Genomic DNA, 26,918 nt, shown 5'->3' on the forward strand with positions numbered 1-26,918 from the left:
ACTGTGTAACATGAAAATGTTGTTTAATACTATTTTGGACACCTCAAAAAAAGGTACAATGAAATAACTGAGTGGTCAAAGTGTCTTGGCATCCTGACATTTCTTCCTTTTATTTTAAAAGAACCAAATTAAGCTAAATCCAAAGAATAAAGTCACCCCTGAGTTTAGCATATTTTAAGAAACCAGTATAAACTGGGATGGGAGGAGGGTAGTTGGATGGGTAAAAAGAGAAGACACAATAAAGATACTATAATAGGTACGAGAATAGCACCTATACTGGCGACTAAAGATTACCTGCTTCAACTTAAGCAGAATATTAAACACGTTTAAATACTTTGTAATAAATGACTGATGAATAATACTAAAATTTTAGATCAACATGTTACTGTGATCCATATTGTTATTCACTAGTACCTAAATTATTCACTATGTGAAGAAACTTTATAAGCTATACAAGCAAACTTAAAATGTATAGAATTTGTTTATAGTTCACTTTTTTGTAAGAGAAATTGTGAGAAGTATATACAGAGAGGAAACATTCTTCAATGTCCCCTGCCCAGCAATTACTTCAGTGGAAATAACAAACTGACAGGTACCTAAGTAATTTCATTACAGAAAACTTCTATCTTCCTTGATATCATGTTACAAAATTAAAAGCAGCTGTTATTAAATTTGGCGGTCTAGTGACACCTTGTGACCAAACCGATCAACTACATGTCTTAAGATTTCAGAAAGCCAGAAACTCGTTATTCTTAAAAACAGCAGTCATTAAACATTTTTAAGTCTTTGCCTCAAATATATGTATATTTATTTTTTTTAATTGACAAGATATATAATAATGCTTACACTATATCAGTAGTTTGAACATGTACAGATATACAGTGGAAGTGATAACAAAATGAGCCCCTGGGTATCCCCTCCCCCCCCAGGTAAAGAAGAAACCTTTGTCAGGACCTTAGATGCCTCCCCACGTCCTTTTCTGCCTCAGAGGTAACCATCAGAACCACTTGTGTTCATCATTTTCTTTTCTTTACCACCTATGCAAGTATCCCTCAACAATACAGTACAATACATGGTTTTGAAAATCCAAAAGGCTTGCAGCCTTAGCTGTGTGAGGACAGTCCACCAATTTACCGCCTCTAATCCTGCAGAACAGGACCACTTCCTTCTTTCTGTCTCATTCTGACTCTTCAAAGGCCTAGTCCAAGTCCCACTTCCTCCTCCAACTACTAAAGCTCCCCAAAATTTCTTTTTTCTGAGCTACTGTACTTACAGAGAACCATACTGTTAAATTCTAATCTGTTATCAAATTAGAAATATACAACTGTTCCCCAAATGGATTTTAACACGTTGCATACCGGGGTTTAAATCCCTCGTGAAGAGTCTCGTGATCCGTACGCAACGTGTTAAGATTCTTTCAGCCTGGAAGCACTTTTTAAGTTTCATAGCACGTATGTCAGTATTACTGCAATAACTGGTATTTAATCATTATCTGGAAGCAACTGAAAAATTTTTAAATGTACCTATCGACAAGCTGGCCACAGAACTGAACACTTAAAATTGGTTAAGATGGTGTCATGCGGTATACATTTTACCACAATAAAAACAATGCTTTTTTAAAAAGACCAGCAAGCTGTTATCAATACTAGGTAGGAAACAGATGTTTTCTTAATTGAAAAGAAATGTGGGGGCCGGTCCAGTGGCTCAGACCGTTGGAGCGCCATGCACCTAACTCCGAAGGCTGCCAGTTCGATTCCCACATGGGCCAGTGGGCTCTCAACCACAAGGTTGCCAGTTCAATTCCTCGAGTTGCCAGTTCAATTCCTTGAGTTCCACAAGGGATGGTGGGCAGCACCCCCTGCAACTAAGAGTGAACACGGCACCTTGAGCTGAACTGCCACTGAGCTCCCGGATGGCTCAGTTGGTTGGAGCACATCCTCTCAACCCCAAGGTTGCTGGTTCGACTCCCACAATGGCAACTGGACCTGGAGCTGAGCTGCGCCCTCCACAACTAAGATGAAAGGACAACAACTTGACTTGGAAAAAAGTCCTGGAAGTACACACTGTCCCCCAATAAAGTCCTGTTCCCCTTCCCCAATAAAAAAATTTTAAAAAATTAAACAGAAAAAGTAAGGAGAGTGGTAAGAGGAGATTTAAAAAAAAAAAAAAAGAAGTGCTTTTTTTCTTCTCCCATTCTGACTCTCTTCTTTTATGCTGATTTATGGTTCATGCCTAATATACGTCAGGAATATGCAACTAAGGTTCTACTACCAGTGATATTCTGGCATTCATAGCCATCCTAAACTTCACAGGATATTTTTTTTTAAACTTGCTAAGTATTATATTAGCCTCACCGTTTACTCAAATTCCTAATTCAAATGGATACTCTGTTTTACAAAATTTTAACTGTATTTAAATACTTTTGAGAAGAGCTTATAGACTTCTGCCACTTTTTCACTCCTCAATCAGGTGAAAACAGTGCAACGTCAGGCCAAAATGAGAACCAAGTTCAGTTACCAGTTTCCTGTACATTGAGTACCAAGCTACACTCATAAAACATCACATAACAGGTAAATTTAAGAAGTACACAGCCACCTTAAATGTTAAGGTTCAACCTCCCTGCATGCCACACTAACTGAATTAATACTAATAAGTTCATTGGTATGAATTCAATTTAAGGTATACAGACTGTCAAAGGAAACTTGGTGGACATGTTATTAAACCAAAGCCCAATGTGCCATCAGCAGCTATGATGTTAGAAAGAGATCGTTGATGGATGGAACATCTGGAAACATCTCCATAGTGCAAAGTGGCATCCAAGTGGGTATCAATAACATTAAGGCAATACTCACAATGTTCCCTAAAAAGAACTTTAGCACTGTGACTTATCTGCCACAAAAGTAACCACCACTTTGAGAAACGCTCCTTTGGCCAATTGACATAATTACTAATTACTAATTCTAATTTGCAGTAACAGAACTGGTCAACGATGGCAGCACAACATGAGCTTGACCAAAGACTGCTTAGGCCAGTGATCTCCAAAGAATGTACAAAATGATCCATCAGGGTACACTTAGAAGTTATTAGCACTTCCACTTTCATTTAAAATAATTATATTTACTAATATTTACCATATGGAGTTAACGTTAATGCCCTGAGTACTATCTGAGGGCCGCCGCATGTCACCAACAGGCATAAGTTGAGGGTTAACGCAGAGACGGCCGAGAATGTTTGGGGCACAGTGACATACTGTATTGGTATGTGCTGAGTAAGGAGATTTGTGGATTATATTACCTAGTTTTAACCAAACAAATCCTCATCGAATGGGCAAAGTAATTTAAAAGATTCCCACAAAAGAAATGTATAAGACATCGCCAATATCATAAGCACAAAGGGGGAAAAGGGTAGACTTCAAGTTTCTCTTATTCAATGAGGTAAAAAGCAACTTACCAGCAGATCTACAAGAAAGTGGTCAAAAACAAAATTTCAAAAGTATCAAGACAACCTTCTGAATAAGTTTATGTTCTCCATCAAAAAGAAGAATGAACCCTGCCCTAAGTGTAAAGTTCCATTATTGCCCTATTAGCTAAGAATGATTTTTAAATAAACAAACATGCAAAACTCACAATCTTTTACTGACAGGAGAACAACCTCATAACAGAACTATTATTTTAGAAACTATAAGTGAGAAAAATGTCATCATGTTAATTACCAATTTCTAACAAAGTACCATGTTTTTTAAAACAGTTGCTCTAAGCAGCAATATGTTTGAACTGAAATAAAGTAACAATACATGTACAGTTGAGCCTTCCACAACACACAGGTTAGTTAGGGACACTGACCCCTGTGCAGTCGAAAATCCACGTATGACTTTTGGCTCCCCACAAACTTAACTACTAACAGCATACTGTTGACCAGAAGCTTTACTGATATCATAAGGTCGATTAACAAATATTTTATGTTATACGTATTATATATTGTATTCTTACAATAAAGTAAGCTAGAAAATGTTATTAAGAAAATCGTGAGGAAGAGAAAATACATATACTTTATTTTTATTAATCTCATATAAGTGGACCCATGCTGTTCAAACCCATGTTGTTCAAGGGTCAACTGCATGTAGAAGTTATGTTTCACGTTAACAGTAGAAGGAAGAACAAGGTAACTTAGGCCCTTTCCTCAAGGAGCTCTGTCTAGATTAGACAAAGACACAAATAATATAAATCTAGTGGTCATTGGTGCTGTCAACCAAATGTTCCAGCGTCTTCCCCACTATGGTGGCAGTTTCCTGTCTCCTTAAATTTACAGGAGGCCATGTGACATGTTCTGATCAATGAAACCTGAACTATGTGTCATTTCTGAACAGAACTTTTAGTGCCTGAGTGATCTGCTACGCTCTCCTTCCCTTTACAATAGTGAGTGACAATGCTTCAGATGGTGCCAGTTCCATCTGCCTAACTGCCAGAGTGACAACGCAGTGGCTTGTGATTGACGTACAGCATGAGTGAGAAATAAACTGCTCTTTCAAGCCACGGAGGTTTGGGGGTTGTTCGTCACCACAGTGTAACCCAGCCTATCCAGAATAAGGTAGTGTGAGGTAACTATGATAAAAAACGATGGGAGCTCTAAGGAAGAATATTACATCTCATTCAACATCTGCTCAGTCCGGTTAAAGGGAATGAAATTTTAAAAACCACTATTTTCCCCATTCAGTGACTGATAACTTTCAAGTTTGCCTAAATAACTAAACTAGCTGTTGGCTATTTTGTCTCAGTCCTTTCAAAAGGATTTTAAACTTTTACAAAAAAAAAAAAAAAAAACAAAAAAAACGTTTAAACAGAATTCAGTAATTAATACAGAAACTTACCACTAAGTAATTCAATCCAGTTCTGGACTGTTTCTGGAGGCTGAGTCTCCTTGACGTGCTTCAGAGCTTCATCGAGGAGAACATCCCCTGTCGGGGCATCAGACTTACAGATCACCTAAAATGTAAGCAATAAGAATGAAATGATCCACTGATTCCTTTTCTCTGACTTGATCTCCTTAAATGAAAAACTTAAACAATTATGCAAAGAATTCATTATAGTTAAAGCCCCAAGTGTTCAAGCAGTATCAAAGTTCAGATTTTAATTCGTTCTGTATTAAGGAAATACAGTATTTAACCTAACCAGATTAGCTACAATCATGAATGAAAATAAGCAAAATGACAGAACAGAATACTCACTGTAATTCCTTTTATTACTAAACCTTGGGCTATTTGATCCAGAAATTCACTTTTTAAACATTTATTAGTTCCAGAAACAGTCTCAATTATATGTAAGAATATGATAAAGGTGGCATTTTACATCAGTAGAGGAGTTTTTCAATAAATGTTATTAAAAAACAACTGGCCAACAAATGAGCAGTAGAAATTAACTAAGACTTGACTCCTCAGAGCTTCACCACAATAAAAGATAAAGATTTCAATAATGAAATATAATTCTATGGGTTAGACAGGCTTTTTCTGAAGTTCTGACAACTAACAGAAACCTTAAAGAAAAATAACCAATAGGCTTGATAACATAAAATTTTTAAACACCACAAATTTTTTTGTAAACTATACTGGAATACAGAATCCATCATGAGAGTGGAAACGTCCTGAGCTGGGGGATGAGAGAGGACAGCGTTGTACGGCTCTAGCCAAGCAGCAGGTCTCGACGGCCTTCATCAATGTTCTTGCCTAAGCCACAAATTTCTAGTTGAATTTCTAGTTGAAATTTGAATACGCTATGTTACTTTATGTTAGCTATTAAAATCTTATAAAATTTAACGGTATTATTTTTAAAATGCAACAGTCCTCTCAAATTTGTCCCCAACAATGTATCCTTTACCCTTTTGCTCAATCTTGTAAAAGGTTAAAAAGTACATATGGTATGCATTTCTGAGGCAGTGTGATCTAATAAAAATATAAGAACCATAAATGCATGCTACAAACCTATTTTTTTAAATTTCCGTAGTTATATTAAAAAAGGAAAAGAAACAAATGAAATTGTTTTTTATATATTTGACTTAAGCCACTATAGCCAAAATACTAACACCGCAATAAGTATTTTTAAATTGAGATCATTTTACATCCTTTTTTCATAATAAGTCTTTAAAAATCCAGTGTGTTTTTATTTACAGCACGTCTCAATTTGCACTAGCCACATTTCAAGTGTCTGGCTCATAGATACATGTGGCTAGTGGCTATCTTATTCGACAGTGCAGATACAGAACATTTTCATCATCACAGGAAGTTTTCTGCACAGTGCTGTTCTAGACCATGCTTTTAGTGGGGGAGGGGGGGGGGATCAGAGAGAATGAGAAAAAAGGAGAGCCTTAGGAGAAAAAGTTGTCTGTCTAAACTGTGGTCATGTCACACCACTAACTTGCTCCTTAAACCTACTGCAATCTGGTCTCAAGGCCTGCCTTATGCCCACCCCCACTTTGAGAGAAGTCTTATATCAGGGCCACAATAACCTGGTTATAGGTGGATCCTTTTTCTTATAAAATTCTGTGCCCTAAATCTCTCAGAGGGATCACTTTTCTCCATCACCTCTGCAATTATTCTCATCTACCTAATCTGGTTAACTTTCACTTGGATTAATTTAAATTTCCTGGCTAGTTTTACCCCTTTTCAATCCACTCTCTTCATTAATCTTTATAAAAGCCAAAGCTTATCATGACATTCCACTGTTTCTGATTAAAACTCTTCAAAGACTCACAAAGTTCTAAACTCCTTAACAAAATTCTGTAACATGTAGCCCACTAGCAAATATCCTCTGCACACACGTAATTTCTACTTAGTTATTTTTTTCCCTTGGAGGGGAGAGCCTCATCCTTAAATATGAACACCATAACCAAGGATGATAAGACATACGAAAGACAGCCAAGAAAGCCTTCAACAACAAAGAGACCAAGAGAGAAAGATGAAACACAGATGACATAAAGGAAACTTTCAAAAGAGCCATAATATCCTCAGAGATGTAAAAGAAGATATTACATCCATAAAACAAGAACAAGAAGCCACAATAATAAACAAGAAAGGACTCCTGGAAGTAAAAACACACGAGAGCCATAATAAAAAATTCAACAGAGGGTTAAAAGGTACGAGAGGCCAAGAGAGTGTTAATTATATCTCAATATCTGAAATAAATATCAAGAAAATATCTGAAATAAAAATCAGGAAAAAAAAAAAAGTAGCCAAAAGGTCCACATCCAACTTAGAGTTCTAGAAAATGGAGGGCAGAAGATACAAGAACTATAAACTTTCCAAAACCCAAACTTTCCAAAAGAAACATACTTCCAAATTGAAAGAACCTGTGCATAATGAATTTTAAAAGACCCATGTCAAGGTATATCATACAATTTCAGAACACCAGAGATATGAGAAGATTCCAACTGCTTCTGGAGAGGGAAAAACAGATATACAAAGAATGAAAATCAGAAGAGCACCAGATTTTAACAGCAACTCTGTATATTAGAGGACAATGGGGAAATACATTCAAAATTCTGTGGAAAAATAATTTAAATCTGATATTCCATTCCCAATCAAACTGTCAAAAATGAGGTAGCGTTTTCTGGCATGCAAAGTCTCAAAACAGCTTCCTTCCACCAAGGGTGGAAGAAAATATTAAATCCAGAACACAAGGTGCTGAAAGCAGTAAAAATGTGACAGGAAGTCTCAGTAACTTCAAAACATAACCAGTTCAGACTGGAGCACAAGGCAAATTTTAATGGAGTTATATAATCTATTTGACCATTTGAAAATTAATACTGCTAATTTTTCTCTGATCAAGCATGCAAGGAAAAAAAGAGCTACACGGAAAACTTTAAAAAGAATTATTAACTCTAGAAAAAAACAAAAACCTATAAAGTATAATAGGATGTAATTTAACTCTGCAAAAAACAATATTAATATAGTTGTAATAATATAAAACAATTACTGTTTTTCCAAAAATTATGACATAACTCTATGAGGAAGATGGCAGAGGTGAGTGGTATGTGAGACAGCCAAATATTCATCTATTTTAATAGAAAGTAAACAGCATCTCAAATTCATTTATCAAGAGACAGCAAGTTTATTTTGAAAGATGAAGGTAAATACCAAAACAAACAACTAAGGAAATTGTAGCAAGTTGAACGGTGGCCCCCAAAAGGTGTTCATATCCTAACCCCAAACTTAATCCTCATTAAATCTTTGTAGATGAAATGAAGTTAAATTAGATCTGGAGACATCACTGTGGATTATCCAGATGGGCCCTAAACGCAATGAAAGTGTCCTAATGAGAGATACACAAAAGAGACACACAGAGGATAAAGTGATGTGAAGACAGAGGGGAGAGAGAAGTGGCCAGAAGCCATGGAAAGCCTGGAGCCAAAAGAACCTAGAAAAGGCAAGGAAGAGAATTCAGTGAGAGCACAACATATTCGGGCCTCCCGAACTGTGATAGGATAAATATCTGCTGTTTTAAACCCTCAAGTTTGTAGTAATTTGCTAGGACACTAATATACGGACTAAGAACGGTTGCCTCCCAGAAGCAGGACTAGGGAGTGAAGATGGTGGGTAGAAGACTGTTTTTTTTGTTGTTACAAGCTTTTTAGCACAATTTGATTGTATAACTATTATATATGTATTATCTTAATAAAATCAGTCATTATTTTTAAGTGAGTGAATTAAATCATATTGGAGTATTTTTCCCAAAGACATATCAACTATTTACTTCATATCACACAAACGAGAGGACTGAAACAATAAGCCCATGCAGGTAGGGCACGTGTCTCTTGGTCACCACTGTATCCCCAGGGTCGAGCACAATGCATGGTAGACATAAGTACTAAATAAATATAATAAATGAGTAAATGCATGGAAGAGCAAATAACTTGTTGATAACCAATACAAAACTTGTTCTTGTTCCCAGAAAAGAACGAACGTATCAACATCAGCACAAAGAACCAGATCAGTATCATTTCACTTTAGGTCTGAGCTCCAGAACATTAATGCAAAATTACTCACAATTACTTTAATTAGGAGCAACCTATGTGTATATTTCATTGATAACTATAACAGCAGAATCTTAAGGTTTTTTCCTCTGTAATTCTACGGTGGCACAGTAAAATGATATAAAAAATTATATTCTGCTTTATGATAGTTATCTAAAACAGTAATTTTTAAATTTTTTTTAAGGAGGGCACAGCTCACAGTGGCCCACGCAGGGATCAAACTGGCAACCTTGGTGCTATTAGCACCATGCTCTAACCAACTGAGCTAACCGGCCACCCCCAAAAAAACAGTAATTTTAAAACTAATGCTACGTCAGCTCATTTGATTTTACTTTAAATGACTAGATTTAATTTAGAATCCCATGAGAAATACTTTCTGCTATACCATGAGTACTTTGCATATAACATTCAAGAATCACTCATGGCTGTCTTTCCTATACGATTATTACTGTCTAGAAGATATCAATCAAATAACACTCAGCTCTGAGCTCTGACCTAAAACTTTTTGGATTTCATTAGGACACTGTATTAAGGCAAAAAGTTTTGAAACACGTGCCCCCAAGAAACACAATGACAAGACTAGACGAGAAACAGCCTTGAATATTTGAGACTGAGGTTGAAATTAAAAGTTCTAATACTAGCCAATACCTCTATTTACATAGGCCTTCATAGCAGAGAATGCAGAGATCTGAAAAGTATTCATATTCTGCTAAAAAGACCGATAGCCGATGAATAGTTAATTGGCACAATAACATTTTTGAGTTTTAAAAGAAAGTTATGTCAAGTCTTTCCAAATTATGACTTTCAGAAGTAGCAAGTCAAGTTTGGAATCTTTGTGAATATGTGAGATGCAATGGCCAGTTGATCCTAACAATGAATTACATTACTCATCCTGTACAAAGAACCAGGAAACCAAGAATGAGGAAAAAGCTATGGAAACATGACCGAAAAACGAAAACTTTTTTTTTTTTTTTTGGAAAAACAAAAACTTTAAAACCAACTTCTTCTTTTAATTTTGGAAAGCTATTAGTAGAAACATTCTTCATTTTTAGGCGGCAGCACAAACTCTTTAAAAAGGATGTTATTTAGCACTCCTCTTACCTTTCTTGTTAATAGACTTTTACGTCTCATTCCACAAGCCTCTAGTTGTAACCTTCCTCTTAATGCTAATTCAATTAACATACAGCCACGTAATCCAGATGATATACAGTCATTCCAAAATGATGTGTAACCCTATTTAAAAAAAGAAAACAAAATAGCTATTTTGAATTCAGTCAAAAATGGAAATATTTTTAGCCATTTTGGTGCCTTTTACCTTTCATGTCTTTCCATAATTATAATTTTAAATACAATGCTGAAAAAATACAAATATTATACATTACTAATCTACAATTTTCAGGGGCTTACTGTCTTTTCACCCCTTATCCTTACACGCAGATAAACAACAAATTACTCTGGAAGTCAGAAGTTTGACAATATAATTATCTTTCATGTTTCATTAAGTGTTTATTAGGCTCCTTCAGATTGCAAGGACTAGGGTTCACCCACACAGTTCACCCCAGATTATAGTGGTTTATTATTAGTATTCGTGAACAAATGAAGCAGCTCAGGAAAGACAATCTAGCCCAATGTGGTCTCATAGAGAATTAGAATATCATTCATAAAAATACCAGGTTAATTTCAGAAAGCTATACTAGAAAATTTACGTATGGGCCCATGCCTAATGTTCTGAATAAGGCTTGCTCTGCCTGACAGATGGGGTATGTTTCCTGGGGTACAAACACACTCCTTCCCAGAGTATATTAACCAGCGTAATGTCAATGAAAAACATCCAGCCTAAGAGAAAGCTTAGAAGAGTTTGAGCCAAACTGACGACAGCTGCCCAGAAGCAAAATCTCAGTGGATTGAGAAAATGCTCGTGAAATGGCTGTTTGCAGCTTATTTTATACATACCATGTTTCCCTGAAAATTATAACTAGCCGGACAATCAGCTCTAATGCGTTATTTTGGAGCAAAAATTAATATAAGACCCAGTCTTATTTTACTGTAATATAAAATCAGGTCTTACATAATATGTAATATAATATAATATAACATAATATAATACAATATAATACAATATAACATAATGTAAAAATACTGGGTCTTATATTAATTTTTGCTTCAAAAGACGCATTAGAGCTGATTGTCCAGCTAGGTCTTATTTTTGGGGAAACACGGTAGAATCAAAGGAGGAGGGTTACATGAAATCCACTGTTGATAGATTAAGGGGGTAGGAGAAAGCAAAGCAGGGAAATCTCTGGGATTGTATAGAAGTGAATTGGAGAGACAGGAATAGTTCACATAGAGATGTTAAGTTGCGTACGGATCACGAGAATCTTCATGAGGGATTTAAACCCCGCCGTACGCAACGTGTTAATCAAGGGACAAGAATAATAATGAGGGATTCTGTACAGTCCTGCTCTGGTCCTGAAAAGGGGATTACTGACATTCCAAGGATGTCATTTTAGGTGCAAAAAGACAATAGACAGGCCCATTTACAAGCACAGATTAACTTTATGAACAAAGCTTTTGACTACAGATGTGACTTCCCACCATGACCCACTTAGTTATGAAAAATTTTTAATGCTCACACCATCTTATGTGGTTATTTTCAGTCTCCTGAGCTTGTCAGGTTTAATATGTGGCCACTTTTCCATCCACACTACCTAAACTGCAGGGTCTTGTAATTGTTTCAGGGAGTAGTGGTTTGTCTGAGGATAGAATCCTCTGGGCAGTGTGGTGGTTGTTGACCAGCCCTTGTAAAATCTTTTCCACTGAGAAGTCAGGTGGATTGGTGGCACGCCTGGATCTGAATAGTCAATCCCCCAATCTTGTACCAAGTTTTAAGTACTCCTGGTAACTGACAGGTGGAACTATAGTTCATCACTCTATTGCTATGCACCTGTGAGGCCTATGCCACGTCTCCTCTCTTCCATGGGGTTAGGTTAGCTCAATAGACATCATATCATATTTCCTTTAATCTGAGGTACCACCTGTTTTAAAACGCATTCTAGTTTCAGAGATACTAAACCTTTCCAGCATTCTTTTGATTATTGTTTGCATGGCATACAGGCATACCTTGTTTTATTGCACTTCACTTTATTGCACTTCACAGATGTTGTGCTTTTTACAAATTAAAGGCAAGACCCTCAGCCTGCAAAAAGATTACAGCTTGCTTTATTGCGATACTTGCTTTATTGCGGTGGTCTGGAACTGAACCTGCAGTATCTCTGAGGTATGCCTGTCTATTGTTTCCATTCTTTCATGCCCATTTATGCCTTTGAATCTAAACTATCTCTGTAGAGAGCATATGGTTAGATTTTTTTATCTAACTTGCAATCTTTATTTTTGATTGGAATATTCAATCTATCCACATTTAATGTAATTATTGGTAGAGTTGGCTTTACACCAGTCACTGTGCTTTTTGTTTTCTATGTCACTTGTCCTTTTTGTTCCTCTGTTCCTCCTTTACTCCCTCTTTTGTATTAAATAGAAAATTACAATTATCCCATTTAAATTTTCCCCTCCCTTCCTATATCCGTTTGAACTTCTTTCTCAGTAGTTGCTCTAGGGATTACAATATGCATCTTTATCATACTCTTCTTTAAATTGATGCTCATTTAAGTCCAGCAAAATACAGGAGCTTTGCTCCAGTCTAGCTTCATTTACTCCCCCTTTTGTGCATTTTTGTCAGAGCTATGCCAACTGTATATGTTATAACCCCAATAGTGCTGTGTTATACATATTGTTTTATGTAATCTTTTGCTTTTAAATCAGTTTTCAAAAGCAAAAAGCAAAAATATAGTCTTTTAAAATTTATTTACCAGTGTATCGACCTTTTTTTCATATGGGTTTTGAAGTTATTACTTTCAGCCAGCAGGACTTCCTTTAGTATTTCTTGTAAGGCAGACCTACCTGCTAGCAACAAATTCAGTCTTTGTTTATCTGGGCTTGTCTTTGTTTCACTTTCCTTTTTGAGGTATAATTTTGCTGGGTATTATTCTTGGTTGACAGTTTTTTTCTTTCAGTGATTTGACTGTTATGCTAATGCCTTCTGGTCTCCAGTGTTACAAGTGAGAAATTATCTGTTACTTGTATTGATCCCTTAAGTTGTTTTTTTCTTGCTCCTTTCTAGATACTCTCTGTCTGTTGCCAACAGTTTGACTGTGATGTGCTGGGGTGTCTCTGTTTTTATCCAGCGTGGAGTTTGTTGAGCATCTGGAGTTTAGATGAATGTTTTTCACCAAATCTGGGAAATTTTCAGCTGTTATTTTTTCTCCTTTCTCCTCTCTTTTTAAAACACCTGTTACTTCTATTCTGGGAGGCTTGAAGACTTTAGTCTCTGAGGCTTTCCTCATTTTTTTTCATTCTTTTTTCTTTCTATTCAAATTTAAATTCAAGTTCAGCCATATTAAGGTCCTAATATCATCCTCTGTTCTTGCATGTTCCCCCTTGTTTTAGACCCATGAAATCTAATGAAATCATGTTTCTCTGGATTCTGTGAGGGTAGCGTATGACTCAGCTCTACTTGGGATATCTCTGCCACTGCCATCTTTGTATTTATAGGCACTGATTTCACTGAAGCCAAACATTGTTTTAAAAGGTTAAAACAGGAGAGTAGAGGGGTGGGAGAATGGTGGAGAAAGCAGAGATACACAAATTACCAAAATTAAAAATAAACATAGGAACATCACTTCCAACTGTACAGAAATTTAAAGGATTAGAATGGTACACTATAAACAACTTTATGCCAATAAATTAGACAATTTAGACAAAATGTTCACATTCCTGTGAAAGACTTACAAATTACCAAAACCGACTCAAGAAGAAATATAAAATCAGAATAAACCTTTAGCAAGAAGTTGAACTGAGTAATAGAAATCTTCACACAGAGTGTCACTGAGATGTAAGAAGTCAGGCTGGACCAGATGTTAAAGAGACCTGAATACTGGCCCCCGCCACAAGAAAAACTTGTTAGGGGATTTTAAGCAGGTCATTTAATATCCTCTAGGAGTCTCCATTTTCTCATCTACACAATGAGAGAGACAGATTCCAAGCACTCTACAAGTGATTCTAATCAATTAAGAATTCCCTAAGCGGGTGAGTATGTGACTTAGGGCAAAACAGGATAGATGATCTATTTTAATTTCAAAAAAAGTATTTGCAAGTCAATCATCAAGGGTATTTAAAAACTGTTTAACAACATATAAAGAACTGTCTAGGATAAAGTTAACAATCTCAAGGTCAATCAGCACTTACAATGGGGTACTTGAAAACTGGTGTTTGGCACTACTATAATCTAGACCAGGACAAGAAAAAGTTCAAGTTTGCACTTGACACTGGGATCTTCTTTAATGTCAAAGTGGTAAGAAAATTTGGAAAAACCATGCCACACTGTTAATAGTTACCGAGCCATAGAAAGTATGTACTAATTTATATTTTAAAAATCCAAATTAAAGACTCTCTGGTTGATCCTTTCTAAACTGCACAAAAATCTAGACATCACCACTATTTCCTAAAAACTCCACATTCCAGTATGCTGAGGTAACTAATTAGGCCTAAAGAAAATAGCTTGACATCAAAAAGAATATGGACTAAGAAGCCAAAAAATAAAATGGATTTCAAAAAAAGAAGTAATCCTACCCTTGTATAGAAGCAACTTCTAAAATGGCCCCCAATGATCCCGACCTCCTGGTATTCATGCCCCCATGTAATTCCCTGCTTTTGAACACAAGCTAGACTTGGGGTCTTGCTCCTAACAAACAGATACAGCAAATATGATGGTATATCACTTCAGAGATTAGGTTACATATAGACTGGCTTCCATCTTGGGCCTCCTCCCACCCACCTTGCTCTGCCAGCTGCCAGGTTTCAAGCCGTCCTATGCAGAGACGTCAGGCAAGGAACTGAGGCTCTCAGCCCAACAACCTGCAAGAAACAGAGTCCTCCTCCGGGTGAGCCTTCGGATGAAACTGAAGCTCTGGCCTACAACTGAACTGCAATCTCAAGAGAGATTTTAACCCAGAGGCACCCACTTAAGCAATGCCACAGAAACTGAGATCATTTGCTGTTTGAAGCTGCTGAGTTTTGTTATACAGTAAAAGATAGCTAAGATAGTGCCTGCCTAGAGTGGGGAGTGATGAGGAGCAAGGAAGGTGATGATAGCTAAAGGGTCTGGACTTTCTTTGGGGAGCGATGAAAATGTTCTAAAACTGACTGTGGTGATGGTTACAGAACTCAGTGAACATACTAAAAACCTTGAAGTGTACACTTTAAATGGATGAATTGTATGGTATGGAAATTTCTCAATAAAGCTGTTACCAAAAAGAAGTAACACTCCTTGTGTGAAGTCACTTCTGAAATCTTACATGAATTTTTAATTATTTCAAAAGAATTAAGAGTGGAAAAGTTCTTGGCAAAAAAGAATTGAGGTGACTTCAGGTAAAGACATTGAAAAGACTAGAGGAGAAAAAGCAAATAAAGGAATAAGAACTGGAAAACTATCTACATTTGCAAGTGATATAATTGGATACCTAGAAAAACCCAAGAGAATGGAAAAATTACTATAAACATTAAATTTAGAAAAGTACCAGGATTATAAAATTAACAGATACCAATAGCTGTCATATGCAAACAACAGATAGAAATAAACAAACTAAAACTCTCTTGAAAGACTGACAAATAGACTTGGACAATGGAAAATACCTCATTCTAAAACCAAGGGTCTTTATAATTTTGATTAAATTTAGTTTTAAATCCTAGCTCCAGAAATCACAGCCCTTTCTATATACCATGTTTCCCCGAAAATAAGACTTAGCCGACAATCAGCTCTAATGCGTCGTTTGAAGCAAAAATTAATATAAGACTCGGTATTATATTATACATTACATTATATTATAAAGACCTGGTCTTATATAAGATATATTATATTATATTACATTATATTAGACGCAGTCTTAAACTGTAGTAAAATAAGAGGGGGTCTTGTACTAATTTTTGCTCCAAAAGATGCATTAGAGCTGATTGTCCGCTAGGTCTTATTTTCAGGGAAATACGGTACATAGTATATATGCCCCTCAGAGACCTAGCCCTTCCCCGGGATAATCAACCCCCAAAGCAAGAGAAGACAGTAGCCGGAACCTGACTAATAGTCACATAGTCCTTACCTCTCCCAGACTGAAGGTAACACCTTGCCCTAAGTTATGTTTCAGCTCCTGAGCCCTAATGTGGAACGACCCCCCTGGCTGCTTTCCCATGAGACCGGACAGAGGGAGATCAGACAGAGGGAGACCAGACAGAAGGAGACCAGACAAAGGGACACTGGAAAAGACCTCAGAGCTGTCCTCAAGACCTGAAGAAATGATTCATTACCCTTACCTCACCTCCGACCAATCAGCTCCCAGCACAACCTTAAAACCCCAAACCCTTGGTGTCTTGTGATTTTGCCCCATAGAATCTATAACCTATACAGCATCGGGGAGTTCAGGCATTTGAGCATTAGCTTCCTGTTCTCCTGGATGGCACCATTCATAACAAAATAGCCAATATTTCTCCACTGCAATTCTTGGTGTTTAGGGTTTGGCTCTGCTAGTGCAGAGTGGATGAACTCTTTCTGTTCCATAACAATTCTAGGATACAAAGACTCAACATTACAAAGTTATCCGTTTTCCCTAAGTTAACTTATAAATTTATTATGATCCCAATAAAAATACCAACAGGTTTTCCCCCCTCCAGAGCTATACAAGTGAAAAATAAAATTCCTAAAAAAAAAAGTTAAAAATAACCAAGAAAACTTGGAGGAGAAGGTAGCAATACATGGTGAACAGAAATGGAAACTGTCCTGCTAGATACTAATATAGATTTAAAAGCTTCTACAAATTAAATGATGTGATTCTGGCACATGAAGAAACAGACCAAAAGAAGAAAGTCCAGAAATAGACCCAAGAACATATTGAAATCTAGTACATGATAAAGGTGTTAAATCAGTGTAAGATGGAAAGATGGCATTTTAATCAGTAGTACTGGGACAACTGGAAAGCCATTTAGAAAAAAATTGGATTCATACTTCATATTATACATCAAAATAAACTTCAAATGATTCAGAGACTGAAATGTAAAATGAAACAGTAAGCATTAGAAGAAAATAGGGGTGAATACCTTCATAACCTGGGAAGGAAAAAAAACTTCACAGCTATTACTGAAAATCTAGAAGCAATAGACTGATAAATTATACCACACACATTTTTTAAAAGTTTACATGGCAAAAACCATAAGGAAAGTAAAAAAAAAAAAATGAAAATGTAGGAAAATATCATATCACAGATAAAGGGCTAATATCTCTAATACACAATTATTTCCTAAAAATTAAAGGAAAATAAGATCAATATTCAAATTTTTAAAGGCAAAAGTTATGAACAGAAAAATTCACAAAAATGAAAATGACTGAAACATATGAAAAAATGCTTCCGTCATTCATAATATGTTTAAATTATTTAAGAACTCAACCACAATTCAAAAACAGGCAAGATAAGTATCCATAAACATATGGATAACCAAAATTGGTATATACATACAATGGAACACTATTCATTTTTAAAAAGAAAGGAAATTCTGACACATGTGCAACCAAGGATGAACCTGGAAGACATTATGCTAAGTGAAATAAGCCAGTAAGAAAACTGGGAAACACTGTATGATTTCACTTACGAAGTACCTACAATAGTCGAACCACCAGGCAGGTGGAAGGGGGAATGAAGAGTTGTTTAATGGGTACAGTTTCAGCATGGGACGATATAGTAGTTCTGGAGAAGGATGATGGCTGCACAACTATGTCTTTATTGCCACTAAACTATACATTTCACCAAAATTTAAAAAAACTACATCAGACAGTGCTTAACTATCAAGACTGGCAAAAATTCAAAAATCGGACAGCAGATTCTGTTGGCACAATGACAGCAATAGGCAGTCTCATCTCATATACTGTGACGGGAATGCAAAATGACACCACCTACTAGTAAACTACCATGTACCCTTTAACTTGACAATTCTAATTCTAGGAACCTACTCTGAAAGAACATCCCCATAAATAAAACAACATGTATATGGTTATTAAATATATTATATGAAGTAGCAAAAGCTTGGAAACAACCCATAAACCCATCAAATAAGGGGATGGATGAGTATACAAATATATATATATATATATATATATATATATATATATATATATATATATATATATATATATGTACGTGCGCGCGCACACACACACACACACACACACACACAATGGAATACTATGGAGCCATAAAAGATATCTATGTAATGATGTGGAATAATCTTCAGGCTATCACGTGTTAAAAGGCAGATGCCAAAGAGCATATATGATAGGCTACTTTTTATATATGGAGGAGAGGGCCTAAGAAACACTGAGAAAATAACTTTTTTTAATTACCAATAAGGGAAGAAAGAAAGAAGGGACAACTATGGAAGTGAGACTTCTAACTTGTATACAGCTATACATATTCAAAACAGAAAAAAACATCTTTAAAGAACTGAAAATAAATGAACTAACCTAACTGCATATTACTCAGAGATACATACAACTACACACACACAAAAATGAACTATTTTAACTGATTTTAGAATGTACTGTTTTTCTCAACAACCTTAGTAAAAGCCCTGCAAAGAAATGTTAGGCTGGATTCAATAGTCAGTTAGTAGTAATAATGACATTGTTACTATTTTGAAAATATTTTAATACATGTAGTAAACCAATATAAATAAGTTAATATTTTAGGAACCTGAGATTTTCAATATGAGAAAAAGTTACAATTGTAAAATAGTGAGAAAAAAAAATCCATGTTTAATTTGAATAGAAAATACGTAAACTGATTTTTTCCCTCCCACAAAACTTTTGTTTCTATCTCTGTGTACTGTCAAGTCTTAGAAGCAATGGTGACCCAGTAACACTGAATACACCTAGTACCCAGACTGTGGTTCATTCCCTACTAATAGAAACTAGGATTCCTTAAAGGAATGACTGATTCCAGGTATGAATCAGGATTTGAATCAGGATATGTAAAATGCGTACGTTCAAGGTGAATCTGGAACATTTGCGTGTGTTGATCAGAAAGGTACATCAAAAGAACACTGAACCCAAAAGAAAGGAATTCCCATAGGCCAAAGGTTGGACAATTTGAACATCAAAACGAATAATTAATACAAGTAATTGAAACACAATGAATATATGTATTTTAAAAATAACATCGTAATTTTACAAAAGAAAAAAGCCCACACCTCACTGGAAGTAACTAAGATACTAACTCCTTATTCTGAAACTTAGCATTCAAAAGAAAATTAAGTATTTATCCTGAGTTTTAAGTGCATGAAATAAAAATGCATAAGAATACAAAAGAAATCAAATCACTCAAAATTATTACAAATTTGTGATAATTTATGCTTCTTTATTAGCACAGTAAACATATTTTAGTGGCAAGTAATAAGTACCATAATCCAATGCAGTGATGAGCAGACAGTGATGTGAGGTGTGTACAATAACCATAATGTGATATGAAAATATCTCTGGTTTCTACCGGCGACAAACTCACAAGTACTGCTAATACTACTTTGGCTTGTTGCCTACATTCATAATTGAAGCAGATGCTAACTTTCAGTTATAGGTCATTAAAAATAAATTATTTTTTCCCACCCAAGTGTTTTGCCCTGAATTCTATCACTGACTCTGGGCTAAGAACCGCCATTCCCTGGGAACTTGGAGCCCTAAACCAAGAACCTCCCCGTTAGAACCCAACCCAAGTAATAAATTCAACCTATGTACACTTCTTCCTCAATATTGTGGAGATTCCAATCCCAAGCCTCCTCCCTTTCTTCGTATCAGTCCCCTACATTCCTACTGTCATCTCCAGCCAGCACGGTATTTACTGAACACTCACTACGTGCCAAGTACTATTCAAGTAGTAAACATGTAGTACCTCATTTAAACCTTCACAACAACCTTCTGAGGGAAGTACTATTTTATCATTACCAATTCAAAAACATGGGAAATAAGCCCAGAGTACAGCACTTTAACTACACTCTTGCTAATTTCCTAACAGCATTTTCTCTAACAGCACTTTCTATTTTTCTTCCATTGCATTCCCCTAGCAAAACTCCAATGCCAATCAAATATATGGTGATGGAAGGATGGACTCTGGGTGGTGAACACACAATGGGATTTATAGATGATGTAATACAGAATTGTACACCTGAAATCTATGTAACTTTACTAACAATTGTCACCCCAATAAACTTTAAAAAAAAAAATACAAAAAAAAACTCCAATGCCAGATGAATCCAGCCAACTGTCCACTTACTGCCCTTTTGTACTGGTACTTCTGAACTTCTGGTAGGGGAAAAAACTTGCAATCTCACTACAACTTAACCTCAGCCCTCAATGATACCTGGCAAATCCTTCCGTACTTCCCTAGTCAAAGCTCTTAACCACTTCTCAATAGCAGTTACTTCAAAACTCTGCTCAAATCTCTGCACGCGGCTCATTTTCAGCAGATGACTTCATAGGAAGTACGTATCAGATAGAACAGCCTCACATTCTAACAATGAACCAAACCAGTAAATTCAACTTCATCCATACCCGTTCTTTAGTCTGGTTACAGTAGGAAAGCTGCCTAAGGCTAAGCCTTCTCCCCATTCTTTCACCTCAAGAAGTACCTTTGCTCACAACTCCTGCCCTCCTAAAATAGCTTAAACCTCTCACACATACACTAGTACCTGCCTAGTAACATTCAAACATCATTGCCCATTACTCACAAGACAGACACCCACACAGACCAACCCTGCCCAACTCCCTCCTCCCATTCACCCAAAACTCCTTGAAAATATAGTCAAAAAATAGGTCTCCCCCACTTCCCCTTCATTTCCCAGCCCATGCAATCTGATCCAGTTCTCAACAAGACTTCTCCTGAGTAACTGCCCACATCTGAACATCTGAGGCTGCTGACACTCCCTCCCCCTCCCCCGCCTTCCCTAACCCCACTCTCCAGTTTTCCTAGCCAGCTCCTGCTCAGGCTTTCACAGCTCACTCTTCTACGACTCCTGAAGCATCTCCTGAAGCCTCGTGCTCAGTGGGCTTTTCTTATCTCATTTACACTCTTCTCAAGACATCTCAGTCACTCTCACTTGTTTAAGAAAATTTCAAATACAAGTATATAAAGAAAGGCAAGTCCTTACCTCCTTTTCAATCTGTCGCCCACTCCTTTAAGGGTAAACTATTAACATTTGGCATATATCCTCCCAAATCTTTCTCTCCAATGTACACAAGTCAGTGGGCCATACACTGAGCAGCTACTGTATGTCAAAACTTGGCTAAGCATTTGATGTACACCATCTCTAATCCTTAGAAGACCTTGTAAAGCACGTATTATTCTTCCACTTCTCACGATATTATGAAACAGGCGCAAGGGAGTGAACGGGACCTGCCACAGTTCGAGTGGCAAAGCTGGAGCTTGAACTGGTCTCTCAAGCCCTGGCTCTGTTTGTGTCTTGCCTTCCCAAGCTACTTGTCAGTGGGTGATCCAGGTGTACTTCCTTTCAGCCCCAGGAAAGTGAAAGGGAGTGAAACGGAGTACTACTCCTTTTTCTTTCCATACCTCCCACTGATCGCTTCACTGCCCAGAGCACAAAACAACATGTGAGCAGAAACTGACTTCCTCTCAGGCAAATGAGTCTTTTAAAGGATTTGTGGCAAAAGGAACTTTTGGGACCAGTGAAATTTTACAAACTGTATTTAACAGCATCTTACTAACAAGACCTAACTATACTCCCATAGTCTTAATTCTTCTCTAGGAAGCATGAGTGTGTTATTAGGACATTTTCAAAAGTATATAGAATAACAGAAGCATGTGAGTTTTCTATCAAATCACAACACAATGTGTTTATCATATGCTGGCCTCTGCATGATTTTTAACAGAAAACCAATCCTATTTGGGAGGCAGAGGCACAAAGTCTCATAAAGTAAAAAACTTTTCTAATTCTCGAAATAAAATATAATTTTAATTCAATAAACATCTATTGAGTGTCAAGCAGAGGCGATAAAAATGACTAAGATAAAAGGCACAGAATAAAAAGAAAATAATTATAATTTAATGTGATAAATATAATACTGACATGAATAAATGGCATTCGTTCATTCTTCATTCCAAAAACAAGCTGCTATGAACTGAATTGCATTCCCCCAAAATTCGTATTTTAAAGCCCTAACCCCCACGTGATGGGATTTGGAGAGGGAGCCTTTATGAGACAATGAGGTTTAGATGGAGACATAGGGGAGGGCTCTCACGATGGCTCAAGGCTCTTAGAAGATTCTGTCTCTGCCCTGTGAGGGAGGACACAGTGAGAGGAAGCTCACAGAACCTGACATGCAGGGACCCTGATCTTTGACTTCCAGCCTCCACACGGTGAGAAATAAATTTCCGTTGTTCAAACCAACCAATTCTGTAGGTATTTTGCTATGGCCGCCGCAGTGGACTAACGCACGCGGCACACTAGGCACAGCGCTAGGTGCCACGTACCCAATGCTAAGCACAGGGACGTGACAGCCATAACATTGCCCACGGGGTAGAATAAGGCAAACAGAGCTTCAGATGGGCATCAAAAGATGACTAAGAACGGGCTGCCTGGAAGAGAAAGGAAGACCCTATATAGGAGAATCTGCTAATACAAACACGAAGGCCTGAAGTAATAACGTGATTTCCATATCATTAGATAGAAAAATAAACGAAGGTCTACAACCTGACCATATATACACACCTATTATTTGTGGTACATCAAATCATGTTCTATCATGAAGTCACTACAAATAACGGGACACATTTCGCATTGTACCATTTGAAGTTTTTCCCATGAGTACACACCATGAAAATCCGTATTTACTAACATGGAAAGGAGGTCACTGCATCATTAATAGAAAACGGTTACAAAATAGTACTGGAATGAGATTTTTTTTGTTTGTTTTCAACAAAGTGAAGATGAGCAAATGCACTTAAAATAAGACTGGAAGAACATAATACCAAAATGTTATTGCCCAACTTCCAATTCTTGCCTTCTTCAATCCATTCTCCACACAGAACTTTTTTTTTTTAAAAAAAAGAAGACTGGGTATGTCACTCCCCAAAACCCTTCAATGGTTCCTCTACCGCACTTAGTATAATACACAAAATTGTTAACCTGACTTGTAAGGCCCCGGGTGTCCGGCCCTCACTGTCAATCAGCCCAGGCCTCCCTTCACACAGCACCACTCCTCCTGCCTGAACCATCTTTCAGTTCCTCAAATCAACCTGAGCCCTTGAAGGTACTAGTCTGTCTTCACTCGATGTGGCTCCTCCTCATTCTTTGGGTCTCACCCTAAATACCATTTCCTTGGAAAGTCCTTCCCTGTGCCCTCCCCTACCAAACCCATGCTCACACTGCACCCTCTAATTTTCCTTCCTAGTAACTAAGCACAGTGAGTAATTATACACATACGTACCTGCTTATCTATATGTCTTCCCTAGTACAGTGTGCCTAGCATACAGTAGATACTCCATAAATGTGTTGAAGGAATAAAAGAACTATGGGTTCATTTTTCTCTTCCGTAATCTACATTTCTAAATCTTTCTCTACAATGAGCACAGACTAGTACAAGAAAATAAGACAGCATTACTTCCTACTGCTTCTTTAGATTCAAACCAATCATCTTCTCTGTTTAAGCTTAACTGTACTTAAATCCTTATAATTCTTCTCTAAAAACTGTCTTTCTGGTCAATTCTGTTCCCTCTTTATCCAAGACCCAGGCACCACATTTCACAAATTCTAATACCCTCAAGCCTACTAACCAACCTTTCTGCCTCTAGCTTTTCCATCTATTTATCCTTTCTTCACATAAAAGAACTGTCTTTCTAAAAATCCAGTTTCACACTATTATTGCTATCGTTAAAATCTACAACTGCCTCCAATATTATTTCCAACTATGTATAAAGGTCATAAGGTACTAATGACTTTTCATTTTCCTTATTCCACACACAATTCCCCTCGCAACTTAGTTCTCATTATTAAAGAACTTAGATTTTCTTCTTTAGCTATATAAAATAACATCATTTTTAAGGATAACTTTCCTATCTAGTTATGTTCATACATATCCCATCATAATATATCCTGCCTAGAATGCTAGCTTTCTGCCAAGTCACATACTACATATCATTCAAAATTCTGCTCAAAACTCATCTCCCTAAAGTGTTTCCTACCATTTCCATTGTTCCTCTTTGGTCACAACCCCAATTGTATGTCTCCTTGATCCCATTCCCCACAGCACTCAGCTCTCCCACCCACTCTACCACCACTGATAACAGAACCATTTTTCCTTTTCCTCGTGAAATCTAGGCAATAGCCCACAATAGCCTCCCTTCAAATGAATTCTGTTCTCCTACCCTCTATTATGATTAAAAAAAAAAAAATTTCCCTGAATTGCATGGGAAAAGGCGGCCACTTTTCCAGGGACCAGGCTAAAGCATCAGTCAAAATATGATCTAAGAAATCTGGAGGCTCCCAGACAAGAAAAAGCTAGGAATTCATCACCACTAAACCAGCACTACAAGAAATGTTAAAGGGACTTCTTTAAGAAAAAAAAAAAGATAAAAAACACGAATAATAGAATGGCAATAATTACCCCCCTATCAATAATTACTTTAAATGTAAATGGAATAAATGCTCCAATCAAAAGACGGAGGGTGGCTGAATGGGTAAGAAAAACAAGATCCATACATATGCTGCCTACAAGAGACCCCCTTCAAATCTAGACACACAGACTGAAAGTAAAGGGATGGAAAAAGATATTTCATGCAAATCGAAATGGAAAATAAAAAGGCAGAAGTAGCAATACTTTTATCTGATAAAAAGACTTTATAACAAAAGCTATAACAAGAGACAAAGAAGGACCCAGTAATTCCACTTCTGGATATTTATCCGAAGAACCCAAAACACTAATTTGAAAAGACATACTCATACTCGTATGCATCCCTATGTTCACTGCAGCATTATCTTCAATAGCTAAGATATGGAAGCAACCTAAGTGTCCACTGATAAACTAATGGATAAAAACGATGTGGTACATATATACAATGGAATATTACTCGGCAATGAAAACTGAAATCTTGCCATAAAAAAATGAAATCTTGCCATTTGCAATAACACGGATGGACCTAGAGGGTATTAATTATGCCAAGTGACATAAGTCAGAAAAAGACAAATACCATATTATTTCACTTATGAGGAATCTAAAAAACAAAATAAATAAAACAGAAACAAAACAGATACACAGAAGATTTTGACGGTTGCCAGATGGGAGGGGGAGGGGAAGAATGGGTAAAAAACAGGAAGGGATTAGATGTGCAAATTGCCAGTTACAAAAACAGTCACGAGGAATAAAAACAACAAACAAAAAAGTCACGGGGATGTTACGTACAGCCTAGTGAATATAGTCAATAATATTGTAATAACTATGCATGGTCCAGGTGGGTAATAGACGTATCAAGGAGATCACGTCATAAAGTATGCAAATGTCTAATCACTATGTTGTACACCTGAAACCAGTATAACATTGTATGTCAACTGTAAATGAAAAATAAATTAAAAAAAAATTTTTTAAACAGAGGGAATAGGAAAATTTTTTCAAAAGATAAAAAAAAAAGGGTTATGGGCCAATGCCTTTTCCAGGGGACCCAGCTGTACCACCTTCAGAGAAGATTCTGGCCTTGAACTTACAGGAAGGACAGACACCCTCTTCCTAAGAAGGGCAGGGAGCATGAAAAACAGGAGGCGGGAACAGCAAAAGGTGGGAAGAAATGTTGATTAGGTATTGGAAGAGGTCAAAGCTTTCAAAGCTTTCTGACTTAGAGCCAGCCTGAAGACATTTTGAAAGCCAATACTTACGTTGCACCAACTATGCTATCCCCTTTACATGTATCGTCATTAGAATCATTTATAATTTTGGAGGTTTGAGGCTTCTGACAGCTCTGCAGAGTTAGCAATATCTATAAGAATTATTCAAGGTAGACTCAGGACTTGGCCGAAGAAAGGAAGTCAAGCGGTAGTTCAGATTTCCAGATTTCTCAGCCAGGATGGCCAGGGATTACCAAAAAAGTTGGCTTGTTCAGGACAACTGCATTGCATTTGAATGGAAAGTTCACTAAGCTCAGCGGATAAGTATAAGAGGGTCAAGAAATAATAAAATTGTAAAATAATAAAATTGAAATAAAAACTAAATACTTGTCAAGCACTTAGTTTTAATCAGTATAAATTTCAATTCACTTCTCTAGGCTAAGTTATTACCCATTTGCATTTGTTCAGCACCATGCAGTTTTCAAAGCATTCGCACAGATGCCAATTCACTGGATCCCTACAATTTAGAAGTTCCGGGACAGCTCACAAACGCAGGCCCATTTTGCCCAGGGAGAAACTGAAGGTCTAAGAACTGAAACCATTTATCCTAGTTCTTCTCTAACTAGTCAAGGGCAAGGCTGGGAATCCAGGATAGGGCACAGCCTCTTGGCTCCTGATCCAAGGCACCCCCCCTACATCCCTACTGAACTGAACATAAAATTCCATTAAAGTTAGCAATTACGTTACTGCAATCATTTGCACATTGGTTTTCTATACAGACAGGATGCTTGAGAGTAAAAAATTTTTCTTGGTATCCTCACCACCTAGCAAAGAGTCTGGCACATAGGTATTCAATAGTTGGACTGAACTGAATATATGGACACTGAACCTCTGTTTCCACTTTATATAATAGGATATAGATA

The 26,918-nt window shown here is 36.8% G+C and overlaps 1 protein-coding gene across 2 annotated transcripts in view; it reads right to left on the bottom strand.

Moving 5' to 3' along the window:
- The window catches only part of GOLPH3 (golgi phosphoprotein 3), a 47,639-nt gene that overhangs the window by 12,074 nt on the left and 8,647 nt on the right, over window positions 1-26,918 (bottom strand). The window contains exons 2-3 of one of the 2 annotated variants that reach the window (XM_019737299.3): window positions 10,123-10,254; window positions 4,868-4,982 (exon numbers count right to left, since the gene is read on the bottom strand). In XM_019737299.3, coding sequence (XP_019592858.2) covers window positions 4,868-4,982; window positions 10,123-10,254 — 247 coding nt within the window. The remainder of the gene's footprint in view (window positions 1-4,867; window positions 4,983-10,122; window positions 10,255-26,918) is intronic. The other variant, XM_019737300.3, reaches the window with a different exon arrangement.

This window comes from Rhinolophus sinicus, chromosome 3, assembly GCF_057876585.1.
Source record: "Rhinolophus sinicus isolate RSI-liver-muscle chromosome 3, RSI-T2T, whole genome shotgun sequence".
Taxonomy (NCBI): Eukaryota; Metazoa; Chordata; class Mammalia; order Chiroptera; family Rhinolophidae; genus Rhinolophus; species Rhinolophus sinicus.